The 16190-nt window shown below is 39.8% G+C and overlaps 1 protein-coding gene across 14 annotated transcripts in view; it reads left to right on the top strand.

Moving 5' to 3' along the window:
* Positions 1–14047, top strand: part of kif1b (kinesin family member 1B) — a 58321-nt gene extending 44274 nt beyond the window's left edge. For 6 of the 14 annotated variants that reach the window (XM_015378127.1, XM_015378129.1, XM_015378135.1 and 3 more), the window contains 23 exons: positions 685–939; positions 2766–2884; positions 3129–3214; positions 3384–3513; positions 3794–3947; positions 4103–4193; positions 4269–4387; positions 4654–4709; positions 6372–6480; positions 6583–6649; positions 6771–6855; positions 7207–7312; positions 8305–8419; positions 8500–8633; positions 8814–8875; positions 8959–9104; positions 9199–9456; positions 9539–9610; positions 9718–9839; positions 9940–10092; positions 10269–10461; positions 11378–11496; positions 11580–14047. In XM_015378127.1, coding sequence (XP_015233613.1) covers positions 685–939; positions 2766–2884; positions 3129–3214; positions 3384–3513; positions 3794–3947; positions 4103–4193; positions 4269–4387; positions 4654–4709; positions 6372–6480; positions 6583–6649; positions 6771–6855; positions 7207–7312; positions 8305–8419; positions 8500–8633; positions 8814–8875; positions 8959–9104; positions 9199–9456; positions 9539–9610; positions 9718–9839; positions 9940–10092; positions 10269–10461; positions 11378–11496; positions 11580–11622 — 2794 coding nt within the window. In that variant the 3' untranslated portion in view covers positions 11623–14047. The remainder of the gene's footprint in view (positions 1–684; positions 940–2765; positions 2885–3128; positions 3215–3383; positions 3514–3793; positions 3948–4102; positions 4194–4268; positions 4388–4653; positions 4710–6371; positions 6481–6582; positions 6650–6770; positions 6856–7206; positions 7313–8304; positions 8420–8499; positions 8634–8813; positions 8876–8958; positions 9105–9198; positions 9457–9538; positions 9611–9717; positions 9840–9939; positions 10093–10268; positions 10462–11377; positions 11497–11579) is intronic. The other 8 variants (XM_015378128.1, XM_015378131.1, XM_015378133.1 and 5 more) reach the window with 2 other exon arrangements.
* Positions 14048–16190: the final 2143 nt, after the last annotated feature.

Here is a 16190-nt window from a genome sequence, read left to right on the forward strand (position 1 = left end):
TTTCATTTTGCTTTAAAATAGCGTTTGGTAGTATTTGCTCTGACACCTGCGATTAGATTAATGGCGGCTCTCTATGAAATGATTCCTAAACTGGAAAAGCTTTTTGGAAGCTTTTGCATTAGATTGATGCAGGTAATTACTGCAAGGAAAATTGAATCTTTTTATTTGTAGTTATTTGTTTGCTCTAAAAGCAGGGTTCCTACACAGTTTGGATATGATCTGGATATACATTAAAATAAATAAAAAAAGAAAAAGGGTACATATAGGTCTTTAATTTATTCTAAGTCCCTTTGTTTAAATGTGTCTTTCTTTCCTTGTGTTTTTTCTTTCTTGGCTCCTTCCTTCCAACATTTTCTTATGCTTTTTTATTCCTTCCTTCATGCAGTCTTGCCTTGTGCCCTCTGTCCTTTTCTCGTTTCCCTCTTCCAGTTTGTTTTTGCCGTATCTACAGTTTGAACATTTAATTCTAAACTTTATGATTTTAATCTTGAGAAGGAGCAGACTATAAAATGTTGTCTGGTAAAGTCTGTAGTTTTTTTCATGAGAACTGTGTAAGAACCCTGAAAAGCAAAGTGAGCGAACAGTGTCACAACGTGAACGTTCCCTTTTTGTAACTCTTCTGTAACTTCACTGTTACCTTTCCTCGGTTCCTGCCACTGTTCCCAAACCTTTACCCCCATCCAGCAGTTCTCCCATCTTTAACGGCTGCGTCAACGAGCACCTGGCCGACCGCACGCCCTCTCCCACCTTCTCCACCTCTGACTCGGAGATTACCGAGCTGGCGGACGAGCGCCAGAGCGAGATGTCCGACTTCATGGACGACGAGGCGTTTGTGGACGACACAAGCTCGGATGCCGGCACCGAGGAGGGCTCTGACATCTTCAGTGATGGCCAGGACCCCTTCTATGACCGCTCCCCCTGGTTCATCCTGGTGGGAAGGTCGGTGATTTGGCCGTTTCCTCTTGCTCTGCACCCAGAGGCTGTCACAGGGGAGCTGTTGTTGGCTTTAGTTATATGAGCAAAGTACAAACAGGCTATAGAAGAGTTTCTACAGCATTAAGGAGCTGATTTCAAGCCTCAGAGTGTCAGAATTAAATTAAACATTCTTTGATTTGACATGAGTAGTCATCTTCCTGTTCTCTGACATCAGCCAATTAAGATTACCTTTATTTTGGACTTTAAAAAAAGATAAGAAGCCAGCATCATCTCCTGACGTCCTCCTGTGAGATGTGTCATCCTCCACCACCACTTGCTGCTGACTGTATTAACTCCCATCTGTCTGCTAAAACTGCACCAAGCAGAATAAGTGCTGTTCGTTTGTTTCCTTTTTCACTTTTTAAACCTTGTTTTCATTTTAATTTGTGTCATTTGTTTTTGTCACTTTTGAAATATTTTGGTTTTGGAATGTGTAAGCTAAAACGTTCTCATTTGACCAATGAAAATATTTTTTTTTTTTCTTTAATGCGTAAAATCATACAATTGAAATCAAAACAAAATGCAGTGTAGTATTAACCCTTTCAGTGTCATTTCTCTACCAGGTTTTCCATAATAACCGTTAAGTTTTGCTATAAAATGGTTGTTCTGTCAGTGTTTTTGCTTTAGCTTGTTTTATATCATCATGTGATCAGCAGCTGTAAAGTTTTACATATTGGTTGCTTTAGTTTGCTTCAAAGTTTTCTGATGTCATGATTTAAAGTACAAACTAAAAGACTGTCTGATATATCAGTTTTTATGGAAGTAAGAGCAGTTTTGGATGCTAGTGTGATGAATGTATTTTTACGTATCACAGTTTGAGCATCTGGTCACATTGCTGCAAAACAAGCCTTCATTTTATAGCAATTTAAGTTCAGGAGTTTTTAAGACTTCCTGCTTCCACATCAACTGGTGTCGGTGCTCCTGACACCTCTAAGTAAAGCTGCCTTGATTTTTGTTCCTAAATCTTGCTTTTTCATGCCTTCCCTTTTCATTTCTAAATGTATTTTACTCTGATGTAAACGGAGTGAAATACAATCAAAACAGTTTCTAGTTAGATTAAAGGAGTGATATAAACCTTAAACTAGACTGTAGATTACATAAAGCTATGACTTATCAGTTTTCAAGATGGGTATGAAATATTTCACAAAAGATAAAGAAAAATTGACAGATTGATTTGATACTGAACAACGGTGGTTGGATTTTTACCCAAAATGGAGAAGGTGCAACACTAATAACACCATCCTGTAAATCCAATATCGCAGTGATGAGCAGTGAAACCAACACACAGATGCATCCTGGGTCTTCAGAGATTTTATGCATTGACATCTCTGCTCTGGGTTTAGCCTTGAGTCTTCCGGCACAGAGACAGAGGGGTGCGATCTGGTTGCAGAGTCTGTATCTATGAGTACTGAAATTACAAATAATTTTTTACAAAACGTATCAGAGTTGTGTGTTCCTGAGAGACCACCATGGGATAGAACCTTAAGCTGCTGTTTTTACAGCCTTTACTGCTGCATCCTGCAGATCTGTCTCCTATTTCACTGAATGAGACAAAAACTGAAAAAAATTACATTTTAAATAGCTCTTACTTGTCATTACTTGTCATTCTCATTTATTAATTTTTTTTCTCCTTTATTTTGTCACTAATATTTCACTGTGTATATTTGTCAATAACTTGTGCAAAACATGTTAACTTTTTAACCTTTGCAGATACTAGATTGATGCTATATTTCGATGCTAAACCGCTCTCAGCAGTTTTTCAGATCTTTTGTTTTTTTTCTTGCACTCAGAGCTTTTGTGTACCTGAGCAACCTGCTGTATCCGGTGCCGCTCGTCCACCGTGTTGCCATAGTTACAGAAAAGGGCGAGGTGCGAGGCTTCCTGCGTGTGGGGGTCCAGGCTATAGCTGGTGAGTAATTATTGAAATCTCTAATGAAATTAAAAAAAAAATGCTTTTTTTTGTTAAAACAGTCTAAACATAAGAGTGTGTGGTTCTGCCTGCTGCTTTGAAAGCCGAATGTGTAGAAAAGCTGTCAGGGACTGTGCTGCATCGCAGTGATTCCCTCAGATCCTTTATGCATTCCTTTAGATGTGCTTTGACAGCAGAGGTTTATGACAGGTTGGGATAAAAGGAGGGTTTGTTTCTCTTCTAGCTGACGAGGAGGCCCCAGATTATGGGTCAGGGGTAAGACAGTCGGGGACTGCCAAGATTTCCTTTGATGATGAATACTTCAAAAAGGTGAGCCCAGAATCAGATGAAAGCAGTTGGAAACTCAGACACCTGGGCTGTCTGTTTTTCTTTTCAGAAATAACTACTTGGTTGAAAATAATATATATATAATTCTCAGGACTTCATTCCTCTAGACCAGCTTTATGCTAATGCCTCCTGCTTTTATTCATCCATTCAGAACGACTTTCCCTCTACGGTTATGACTCGCTCTGGGTTGTCCCTGGAGGAGCTGCGTATTGTGGAGGGTCAGGGTCAGAGCTCAGAGGTCATCACACCCTCCGAGGAGCTCAACAGAATCAACGACATGGGTACGGCTGCCAGACCTTCACCTCCACACTCATAAATTTCAGGCTCTCCCCCTCACTGGCGATCACATTTAGCAGATGTTCCAAAGTTAGGATTTAATACTTTGTCATGTTAATGAGAGCAATGCAGTTTTATTTTTTTTGTATGCTTTTTATAAAAGCTTAAAGTGCTGCCTCCCCAGAGCTGCTCTTAAATAACTAGAAGAAGAGCATAGATTTCACATGGAACCACCAGCATTTATTGGTCACTTTTAATAAATCGCAGCTCATATTTCTTCCTCAGACCTTAAGCTGGGCAACATCTCAGACAGCAAGCTGAGTCACATTGACGGACTGGCAGGCCAGCTGGAGGTAGGCAGCATCTTCACCTTCCGTGTTACTGTCCTCCAGGCCAGCGGCATCCCACCCGAGTATGCAGACATCTTTTGCCAATTCAAGTAAGTAAAAATAACATCTAAGCTGAACACAGAATGATTAAAATTTCTTTTTATACAACTCTTAAAGTTTCACCACTCCGAAAAACGAGTTCTGATCAGAATTGGTCCCGATTTTATAGGAAGCGTTTTTCACGCAGACATGTGCTTCGTTTCAGTTTCCTTCATCGCCACGACGAGGCTTTTTCAACTGAGCCACTGAAGAACACCGGCAAAGGAGCTCCTCTGGGCTTTTACCACGTTCAGAATGTAAGTACAGAAAAACATGGAAATATTTCTGCAGTGTTTAAATAGAAGCTTAAATCGGACTTTCTACTGTTGCAGGTTTCAGTGGAGGTCACGGAGTCCTTTATTGAGTACATTAAGAGCAAGCCCATCGTGTTTGAGGTGTTTGGCCACTATCAGCAGCACCCGCTGCATATCCATGGCCAGGACCTGATCAGGTGGGAAGCTTTAGATATATGAAAGGAACCCTAGAAACTTTGATGTCTTGTTCTAATACAACTAAATAAAGTACAGAGGAACCTTCCAGCAAAAGGCTGAGTTTCACTCAGGCAATTTCGTGATTTTAATGTAAAAAAGTTCATGGATTTTGAGTACTTATGTAACGAATTTAAATTATTTCATTTCATTATTCCATTTAAAGTACTTCAGATAGGATAAACTTCTCTTTTAAACTCACATTTCCTTCCTGTGCTTCCTTTAACAGGCCTCCAACACCATCAAGGAAATACTATCCTATTCCTATGCCTCTGTCTAAACCAGGTACCAGTCATTCCAGCACACCTTTACAGTAAAATGTTCTTTCATCATTGATTCCCCATAACTTTGAGTTTCTTATATATCCAAACCTCACATGCACATTTTCATTTCTCGCTTCCTTTGGATCTTTTTGTGTCCTATTGAATCATTTATCTGTAATCTTTAATCCTATTTACCAGACTCAGTCCTCCCCTTTTGTTGTTTTTTTCCCCCTGCATGCATACTTACTGATCTTTTCCACCGTTTGCACACAAACAACATCACTCACCAAGACCACACCCGTAAGATCGAGTTGATCCACTACTTGGTGAGCGGCTATGTTAACAGCAAAGTGCTGGATAGGCTGTCCGAGCACGCCAACGCCCTCGCCTCCTCTGCTGTGGCCAGCCTGGAGGACGAAGCTGAGCAGCTCTCACACTTCCCGTTCCTTTCTGCACTCCATGACCCCGTGTTCACTGTACCTAAGCACCACGGTTGGTTCAAAGTACTCTGTAGCAGTTGAGAAGCAGCCAATAGATGCCCCTCCACTGTCTGTGATTAGACTAGAGCTTTATTTCTTTTCGGTCCTCTTTGTGGGGACACACCAGAGCACCGCAGTGAGTGCTGCAACTCACTGGAGACACCTTCAAGCCCCAATACATTAGCTGTAACCTCCCCCGTCGCTTATAGCCTTACTTTAGTTTGTACCTTTCTGTAGATTTGCTGCATTTCCTGAATCGTAAATTGTGTTCCTGGTTGTGAAAAAAGAGAATTAATCATAAAGGACAACTGATCGGACTGTGGATCCCTAAACCCTCTGTGGCTTTAGAGAGCTTTAGTAGTTTCAAGCTTTATATTGCAGAAATGGGTGTGCACATCAGAGATTAGATGGTTCTAACAGCAGCGTAATCCTGATGATGTGTCAGACACCAGGAAGCGTTCAGCGAGGCGTAATCTGTGATTTAACTCCACTTTTCAGTCACAAAATACAGCTTCCTCCAAAAGGACTCGTGGTTACTGAACTTTTCAAATTCATGATATTATAAGCACACCTGAATAAAAGGAAAGAAAATGACACATTGGTATTAAATAAAATCAGTCTTATAAAAATCTGAAAAGAATGGCATGCCTCAGTGTTGAGCCCCCTTTGAATCTGCAGTTTGTCTCGACCGGCTTTACACATCTGGAGACCTGTCAGACTGGATGAAGAGAATCTGTGAACATCAGTTTCAAGCTTTTTATCACTTTGGATTCATGTCTGGATTTTTACAGGACATTTTAAGACTATAGAATACACTTTGATCTATAGCTCCTGATTTGTATGGAGGGTTTTTCTCCTGCTGGAAGGTGAACATTTGCCCTGATCTCATCCTTTCAGCCGCTTGCAGTATGAGCAGCTTCCCCACAGCATGATGCTGCCATAGATATTCTGAGAATGTTATGTGTTTGATAGAAAACAAACACCAGAAAATCACTAGACTCGTTTTTTTTTTTTTGGACTCGTCTGATTACTATAATACACATTCTTTTATTTCTGTAGCAAATCTCTATAGTAATGTCTGTATGGCTCTGTGTAGATTCCCTCAGCCTCAGCAGAAATGATTGGTGTTCTTTACGTTTGTTCATCATTAACATTCATGAAAACCCCTAATAGAATGTTGAGCTAATTTTAGATGTTTTTTTTAGTTCCAGCCACCAAGCTGAACACCATCACCAAGTCGAACCTGGGTCAGTGTGTCAGCAAGTACGACCTGCTCGTCTGGTTCGAGATAAGTGAACTGGAGCCTACTGGAGAGTGAGTGGCTCTCTGTGCCTTTTTCTTTCATATCAGATTGAATCCAACTTTTAATAGTTTATTAAATGCTATTTGTTCATTTTAATCTGGCTTTATCCACAGGTACATCCCAGCTATAGTGGATCACAGTGCCGGATTGCCCTGTCATGGCACCTATCTTCTGCACCAGGTAAGCAGAAAACATTTGACACTCCTCAAAATATCCCTATGTGTGTTTTAACTCAAAGTTTTTTTTCATCGCTTTCTAAAATAATAAAAATGGAATCATAATCTCTTAATTGTTTCTGCAGGGAATCCAGCGAAGGATCACAGTGACCCTCATACACGAGAAAGGCAGTGAACTTCACTGGAAGGATGTTCGTGAGTTGGTTGTAGGTGAGCTGCCCTTACATCTGCGCTCACTTGATCAGGCTGAAACAATCCAGCAAACACAGCCTGTCGGAGTATATAGAAGGGAGGGTGCACACTTTATAGAAGGCATTACTGAAATATACCACACAGCTTTCTGGTTGGGAGGACAGGCTTCTGTTTTGCTTAAGGTGACGTTTCTGTCAGCGTTTTATATACTCTAGCTGCAGCTGATGGACCAAATAATTACATTTCAAACTTTCAGCATCTTATTCAGACTGTTGATGTGCTGCATGTGGATGAAATGCTTGTAGAGTTGTTTTCTTTTATTTATTATTATTTTCCATATTGATGTGTTGTGCTGTTTTGTTCCATCAGGTCGTATCAGAAACAAGGCCGAGGTGGATGATGGTGCAGCTGATGCCGTCCTGTCCCTCAACATCATTTCTGCCAAGAACATTAAGTCATCCCACAACACTAACAGGTACTCGAATGGGACTCTGAGGGTTACTTTGGTTCTGATGGATTCTACAGGTAACACAGGGTGAATCCATGGGTTTCCCAAGGTTTTGGATGTAGTTTGTCTTTCTTTTTTTCCATCTTCTGCTATGAAATGTTGTCATCTAAAGTATCTAAGGTAGTAATGCACTCATTGCATGAGCTTTTAGTGTCTGCATTATTTTTTTACTTGAAACGCTTCATTGTCTCTGTTGCCTGACTCTTTGTGCTTCTCTTTTTGTTCTGTTCACTCTTTTCTCCTGCTGCCGCTGTCCTCAGGCTTTCTATTGATAAGGATATTGATAGGTACCCTTTCTATGAGAGGCCTTCAATGAATGGGCTTTATGCTTTCTTTAGACTTATAGATTCTTAGAAATAAGTTCATTATAGTTGGTTTTTAATCCTCTCCCCTCCATGTTGCATAAGATCTTTCTTTGTTCCCACAAATTGCTCAAAATGTTGATTTGCAAAGAAAGGCAATCTAAATGCAAACACACCCCTTGATTAGTGCTTCTTTTATACAGTATATTTATAAGTTTTAGATTTTAATATAAACCTTTAATATAAAGTTGTAAGGTGACAAGTTAACAAGGTCAGTGTCTGATAGTAAATGCTCCCCCTGCTGGTAAAGAAGGAAACAATCATTTAAAAGGGTTAATTTATTTAAATAGACACGTTTATGACATTAAAATTGTTTTATTTTGATGATTGATTTATGTACAAAGCAACACAGTGAATTAATTGTAGTATTTTCCAGCTCCTACCCTTACCATCTGTGCTGTCTTTGTGTCTGCTCACCATTTGTCCTCACATCCTTTCATGCTAACAGTAAGATTCCTGCTTAATCTGTCAGATCCGTTAATGCTGGTTCACAATTTAAGTCCCCAATGTTCCTGTGAGAATATAAACTTAGTGTTTGCAAAGCAACATATCACAAATCATCGACTCATGCCCCTTTCTCTCGGTTTTCTCTTCCAGAACCTTCTATCGTTTTGAAGCGGTGTGGGACAGCTCCCTCCACAACTCCCTCCTGCTCAACCGGGTCACTCCTTACGGAGAGAAGATCTACATGACTCTGTCCGCATATCTAGAGGTTTGTCCTTCTGCCCTGCTTCAAGTTGTCTCACCTGCCTCTGGACTTCGGCTCGCTCCAACTGTCTCCTCTCTTTTCAGCTGGACCACTGCATCCAGCCCGCCATCATCACTAAAGACGTCTCTATGGTGTTCTACTCCCGGGACGCCAAAATCTCTCCTCCCCGTTCGCTCAGGAACCTTTTTGGGAGTGGCTACTCCAAAACTCCTGACTGGTAAGCCTGCAAGTTCATCAACTTTGGATTTTTCTATTGAAATAAAAACATATTTTATCAGTATCTTATTTGCATTCTGTTTTTTTGTAAAGTTGGTAATTTCAAGATAAAAACTCAGTATTATCTTGCTGCAGAATCTCTGACTTGTTACAAAATAATTTTTTTGCTGGTTTGTTTTAGCAATCGTGTCACCGGTATCTATGAGCTGAGCCTGTGCAAGATGTCTGACACTGGAAGCCCTGGTGAGCAAGAAAAAGGAGCTTTTAAACTAAAATCTGAATAATTGTTTCACCCTCTTCTTAACAAGTTATTCTTTGCTGCGCAGGGATGCAGCGAAGGAGAAGGAAGGTTCTGGATACTTCAGTGGCTTATGTAAGAGGAGAGGAGAATCTGGCCGGATGGAGACCCAGAGGAGACAGCTTGATCCTGGAGCACCAGTGGGAGCTGGAAAAACTAGAGCAGCTGCATGAGGTGGGAACTCAGTTCTTGTTCACATATTGGAAAAACTAAATACATAGAGAGCTGAGTTTTATCTGTTATTTAAAAACAACCCTCACATTAACAGGTGGAGAAGACCCGCCACCTCCTTCTGTTGAGGGAGAAGCTGGGAGAGGCTCCAGTGGGAACCACTCCTACCACCAAGTCCCTGAGCGAGTGTCTGTCCCCCAGCATGAGCACAGGCACGCTGTCCACCTCCACCTCCATCTCCTCCCAGATCTCCAGCGCCACTTGCGAAAGCGCCATCACCCCCAGCGAGAGCAGCGGCTACGACTCTGCGGACATTGAGAGCTTGGTGGATCGCGAGAAGGAGCTCGCCTCCAAGGTGAGGAGAAAGCTCGTAAACCCAAACAGACAGCAGTGACCTCTCTAAGCTGCCTTGAGCTGACGGTCTTGTTGTGTTACAGTGTCTGCGCCTGCTGACGCACACCTTCAACAGCGAATACAGCCAGGTGGTGAACAGCATCAGTGACTGTAAGGTGAGAAATTTCTGGAATGTTTTCCTCAATCTGGTTGCATTTTATCTGAACGGTGATGAAGCTGATTCTCATTGTAAAAAATGTGGAACTCCATCCTTTCTTTCCAGCTGTCCGACATCTCTCCCTTGGGACGAGACCCATCGGTGACCAGCCTGAGCAGCGCCACCCTCACCCCCTCCTCCACCTGCCCCTCCCTGGCTGACTCCCGCTGCAGCTCCTTAGACCAAAAGTAAAAACTTTTTCTGATTGTTTGATGTATTTTTTTCTAACAGTAAATAATCCAGACAGTGCATAACTTTGATTCTGTCTTGGTATTTTGTCTTTTAAAGAACTCCAGAGAACAGCTCCCGTGCCTCCAGTCCTTCCTGCTCAGACTATGAGAACTTCCCAATGGTTCCCACGCTGGAGATGTCCTACCTTGCTCGGGCTGGAAAGAACGAGTTCTTAAACCTGGTGCCTGATATTGAGGAAATGAGGCCGGGGTTAGTATTATGGCAGTGGCTTATTTGATTTGGCTGTTATTGTCTGACAGCCAATTAGCAGCTTAAAAAATATCCATCAAACTTGGACGCTCTCAGCTGATAAGATGCTAATTGGTGGCACTCATCTTTAGGAAAAACAAAGTAAGGAGGTCTTTTTTTTCTGTTCTTGTTTTTAGGTCTGTGGTGTCTAAGAAAGGTTTCCTCAGCTTCATGGAGCCGCGCTCCAACACGTGGGTAAAGCACTTCGTGGTCGTTCGCCGCCCGTACGTTTTCATCTACAACAGTGACAAGGACCCAGTGGAGCGCGGCGTTCTCAACCTGTCCACAGCCCAGGTGGAATACAGCGAAGACCAGCAGGCCATGCTCAAGGTAATTCATCAGAATCGCCAGCACTTCCTGAAGGCTCGAATCAACATTAGAACTATTTTATGAGTGTTTCTATGGTGAAATAGAGGTTTACATACCCCCATCACATGACGTCTTTCACTTTACAACTCAGAGCTCAAGTCATTTTTAAAAACAGGAACTTATTTGAATTCATCAGAAATGTTTAAAAATATATGCAGAGTAACTATCTACCCTCTGTGGACTGAATGAGTGTCAAGAATCGGGAATCTGCCAAAACCCTGATGATGCAATCTTTAGTGAACTTAGTATCACATCAGTACAGGCTGAAAAGGAGTCAACTAAGAAAGGAGGAACTCCTAAATTAACATCTACCAGCTTCATTAATCTACTTTTCCTCAGTGAGTTTAAGAAGGAAGAGGAGGCACAGTAAGCCTGTACTGCTGACCATGACTAGCATGAGGGTCTGTTTCTGATAAATGACACAAACTGAACGCAGTAATGATGGAGAACTACGCCCAAACTCACCAGCTGTGTTTGACGCAAGGACGCTGTTTGGCAACAACATCAAGCTTCTGAAATCATGATGACTAAATACAGGGTCAGAAAACCTCCCGCTGTAGATCTAAGTGATTACAAATCAAGTGGAAATTACACTAGGAGCATGTTAGTGGCTGAAAAGAGAGTCGTTTCTCAACAACTTTCAAATTAGCATCAGTGTTTGTGTGTTTTTATAAATTAAACATGTAACCATTTTTTCCCATAAAGTTATTTTGTGTCTCACGGCAAAATGAGCACCTTCCAAGCCCGCTATGGACTAATATAAACACGTGACTGCAGTTGCCTTGAACTTTTATCACCAAGCTTTGTTTTTATTTTTAAATAAATAGACTTTAACCTAATTTGATAAAACTGCCTCATTATGAATCTTTGTTTGCAGACTCCCAACACATTTGCAGTGTGCACAAAGCATCGAGGAATCCTCCTGCAGGCCAACAATGAGAAAGATCTGAACGACTGGCTGTACGCCTTTAACCCCCTGCTAGCAGGGACGATAAGGTACTTTAAACCCAACATGTTACACCTTTACATCTGTTGAACGAATGCACCTTAAACCTCACGGCAACATGTCGTCCCTGTAGGTCGAAGCTGGCGAGGAGGCGCAGCGGCCTGATGAAGAACTGAGTGACGCAGGCCTCCCATGGCTCCTGCTCCCTCCATGCAGCCTTTGAACATACAGAGTGTTAAAACTTATTAATCATTGTGAGTCTTAAAAGGTTTCCTCTTGTAAGTAGACCTGTGGCTTAAGTCTCTACTTTTCATGCGACTAAAAGTTTCAACTCCGTTGAACTTTGCTTCCCTCCAGCAACCCGAGCTCTTCTTCTCCTCCCCCTTCGGCTTTTTGTGTTTTAAACTTTTATGTCTCGATTTCTTTCTGCTTTGTCGTCACCCCTGAACTTCCTGACTTGAAGCATGTTGTAGTAGTCTACTTGTGTGTGCACGGCTCTCCAAAAACATTTATTTTTAGTTTGCCAAACATCTCTCACAAAAACAAAAGAAACAAAAAAAGTCTCCTATCAGTGTTACGTAACTCCCAAAATAAGTTTAATTTAAATTTTAGTTTTTTGATAATATGCTAGGATAAGGGAGGCTGGAGAACACCAAGTTTGCTTACTGATAAGGGAAAACAGATTGAAATTTTAGGTGAAAATCTCCAAATATATCAAAGGGATTTAGTAGTTAATACTCTGTAACATTAACTATTGCTTTTCCATATTGGACTTAAAGAGAAATGCATCAGGCTTCAAAATAAGAAACTTAAGATTTCATGTAAAATCTAGTCGAGCTCAGCCCAAATCCTCCGTTTGATGTTAGATCCCACTCCTCAGCCTCTGTACATACACGCCAAGATAGTGCCAGTGTCAGTTTGTGCATTTGTTCAAACATAAAAAAAAACAAAAAAAAGAAATCTTGCTAACTGGATAAAAACGAGCAAAAATGTACATTCTTTGTACGGATAGTTGCTGCAGGAATAAACATTTTTCCGTTTTGTATTTCACCATAAGGACTGGAGGATATGAGGGAGGAAATACAGGAGCTAAAGATGCTCCGGAGGGAAAGTTATTCCTAAAGGTGTTCCTCTGGGATGGCAGTGATATTCAGATCCTGTTTAAGGCAGTTCTCTCTGCTTCTATAGCAAAAATAAACCCAAACTTTATTACCTGACTGTCGCATATGTGTGAAACTAAAAACTGGTGAGATGTCAAAAAGTTGCTGAGATGAGTGCTGAAGCTGCTGTAGCTTAAGGATGGATGAAGAAACATTCCCCTTATTGGGTAAAACCTCTAAAATGAAGTATTTGTTAATTTCAGCACCAACAAACATGACCACTTCTTTATTTTTTCTTCAGGTTCCTGAATTTAAACTTCTCCAACTCTTAACACTCTTTCTACAACTTTTGTTTCTCAGTATTCACTGTCATTTGAAATGTAAAAAAAGGGCATTTATTTGTTGATTTTTGTTTTTAACCAGCATTTATTGGTGTTGCACCTTTGTTTTTTTGCACATTAACTCATATCTATTGCAAGGCAGATCATGCAGGATTATGTCTGAGCTTCAGGAACAAGGATGAGTGAGCATATCGGAGTTACACTGGACGAAAACCTTAAAAGGACGTGGAGGAAGGTGAAAATGTTTGCCCTGCACTTGATGCTGATGAGGCGCCTCTGTCTCTGCACTCGTTCGCTGCACAGAAGGGCATTATTAAACTCTGGCCAACCAACCAGCAGATTGCCCCCTGCTCACCTCACACGAGAGCCGACACGGAGATGCCTTCATTAGTTTATTTTATAGTAGAATATTTGCTTGTCAAAGGACCCAGAGGTCAGGAAACCTGCTGGTCAGAGAGTCGTTAAAGAGCCCATACTGGAATCTAAACCCTGCATCTATGCATTCGTTAGGTTAAAAATACAAGGACACCAGAGCAAACATTTTCACACACAGTGGCTCCTTTGCAGAAGTATATTATTATTGTTTGTGTTTATGGTTTATAAATGTACATATTAGTTTGCAGCTCTTTGCACATATTAATAAAAGGTTCAACTAACTGATTAAATAAAGTCTGTGCGGTTTAGTTGTTCTGCTCATAATTAACCAAATGAAGGTTGGCAGCCTGAGCTGAGAGAGTTGAATGTACGATTTAAGATGTTTGGTTGTTTTTAACTATTTAATTTGAAGGGACCAGAGATGTAACCCGCTGCACCTTTTTTTTTTTTTTTTTCATGAGGATATGAGCAACAGTAGCGCTTCCTCCTGATCAGAAAGTAGTTTTTTTATTTTTTTTATTATGAGGAAACATTTACCAACTACCCACGATGCCCAGGTGTCTGAAATCTAATAAAAGGGTTAATTTATTAGTTTATTTAATCTAATATCAGGGAATATAACACATCATAGCTATAGACTGAAATTATATTAGAACACTTTAATGTGACTTTAAATTTTCCGTTGATGCCTTTCAAACTAAACTAGTCGTGATTTTTCTCATCAGCCCCCCCACCCTCCTCATCTGACAGTATCTTTGGGATTCTTGGTTTTAAAAAAATAAAAGGACAAGACCTGAACATTTTACCGCTGTACATTATTTAGACTGGTTTCATTTTCATACTTATTTTGTAAATATCTATGTTGTATGGAGCTTGAACTAAAATGTAAATATGTTTACTGTATTTGTAATAATTATAATCCATCCGCTGTATAGCATAGATGTGTATCCTAACTCTCTGTCTGGTAATCTTGCACCACTCAACTGTTTAGTGAATGAGGCAACAATAAAAAAAGAAAATGTGCAAACTGCATTACTACACAGACTGATGCCTGTTCTGTTGTTTTCTCTTTGCTCTGAGTTTCGCTGCTGTTTTTTAAGGTTTTTAACACAAAAATACCTTCCTTGCAGTTTTAAAGGAAGTAGTGTCATGTGACACAAAATAGATTTATTAAAAACTTATTGAAACTTTTATGTTTCTAAATTGGAAAATATATTTTAGATGTTTTAACTGCAAAAGAAAATGCTAAAATCTTGTATAAGGTTATTTTTTTCTCCTATATTGAAGTGCTGAGATTCTTTTTAACCAGGTTTTTAATGTTTTCTTCAGGGACCTTTTCACAGTCATTTGAAGGGTTTTTTTCTGGCCTCTTTCCGGAATCTGGAAATAGAGCAATTTTTGCCTGCTAGCAGAAAAATGTTTAGATCAAGCTTCTAAATGTTGTTTAATAGGGAAACATTAAGTGCAACCCAATCATATTTGGGTGTTCAAAACTTTGGGTTATATTATGTTATTTTACTTTTAGAGTAAACAGGATCAGATATATCTACAATTTTTCTCCTAAAACAGATTTGGGTGCATCAATGTATTGTCTCTATTGCTTCAAGCCAAAAAATATATATATTCTGTGAAAAATATAAATCTTATCCCCCCAAAAAATTAGAAGATGCATTCCTGTCTTTAAGGCAACAAATCCACAATAATTCCAGACCTTTTTTCTACCTAAACAAGACCAGATTAGACTCTTAATATTCCCACAGATCCTTCAGTGTATTAAACTATTAATGAGATGCTTTGCCACCAAACCTCTGTTCCATAGAAATGGCTCATGGTTAAGTCCAAGAAGACTGGTAGCAGACTCCACATGTTTACTTTTTTAATGGAAGGTGAGCTTGTTTTAATTTTCTGGTTAATCCAAGGCAACCAGCGTGGATGTAGCTGGTGTCTGATGGTCATTATGGAAAATTAGTGACCCCAAATGTAAACCTTTAGTTTTGTATCCTTAAAGTTTTCTTTTAATTTTTTAAATTTACATCTTACTTCATTCTGCTAACTTCAATAGCAAGATAAAAATGGTTCCTCGTCTGTTGTGATGGGCAGAAAGTCACAGAACGCGAGAACAGGTCTCTACAACTTTATAGATTAAAAATTTATTACAATTATTTTGAAGAGGGTTTAGTGGTTTTCTCTGTTTGAATGATATGAATCTTCAAATAATTATTTTGACTATATTTTACTATTGCTACATTAAAAAAAAAAAAAAAAAACTTCAAATTTATGGCTGATTGATACTGTTCAATGTGAGATGTTGCTTTACAGAATAAATAAAGGACCCTTTATGTGGTTCTTTAAATATTTACTTTTCATTCATAGATATTCTGCGCTCAGATTTGCTCTGACATTAGACTGGTTTATTTTATAGTCACGTTTATGTGATCTCCCACAGATTCTAATTTAACTCTGGGTGTTTTATGGTTTAAAACAAATAATTTCACATTAAAGATATTATTGGTATCTTATTTCTATGCACTTGCAGATGCTGCAAGATAAAAGCTTTATTTCCAAGATTAACAAGATTACATAGTTGTGCCATGTGAACTACTGGTCTGGATTAACTTCACATATCCACATGACCACTGGCATCAGCTGACAGAGCAGCAGCCTTAAGTCAGCTGATGTGTTTTTAGCTATATGCCATTTGAAAAGGTTTTATATATATAATTACATATATATGTATATATATATATGTGTGTGTATACATGTATATGTGTATGTATGTATGTGTGTGTCTATATATATATATACCGTAAATTCTCTAATATTGGCCTGTATTCCAATAGCGGCCGGGTCTCTAATAATGGCCGGTCTCGCTGTCAGAGGAGGTAAATAATGGCCGGTCTCTAATACAGGCCGGGGCTATAAACGTTT

The sequence above is a fragment of the Cyprinodon variegatus genome, unplaced genomic scaffold, assembly GCF_000732505.1.
Source record: "Cyprinodon variegatus isolate N-32 unplaced genomic scaffold, C_variegatus-1.0 Scaffold165, whole genome shotgun sequence".
Lineage (NCBI taxonomy): Eukaryota > Metazoa > Chordata > Actinopteri > Cyprinodontiformes > Cyprinodontidae > Cyprinodon > Cyprinodon variegatus.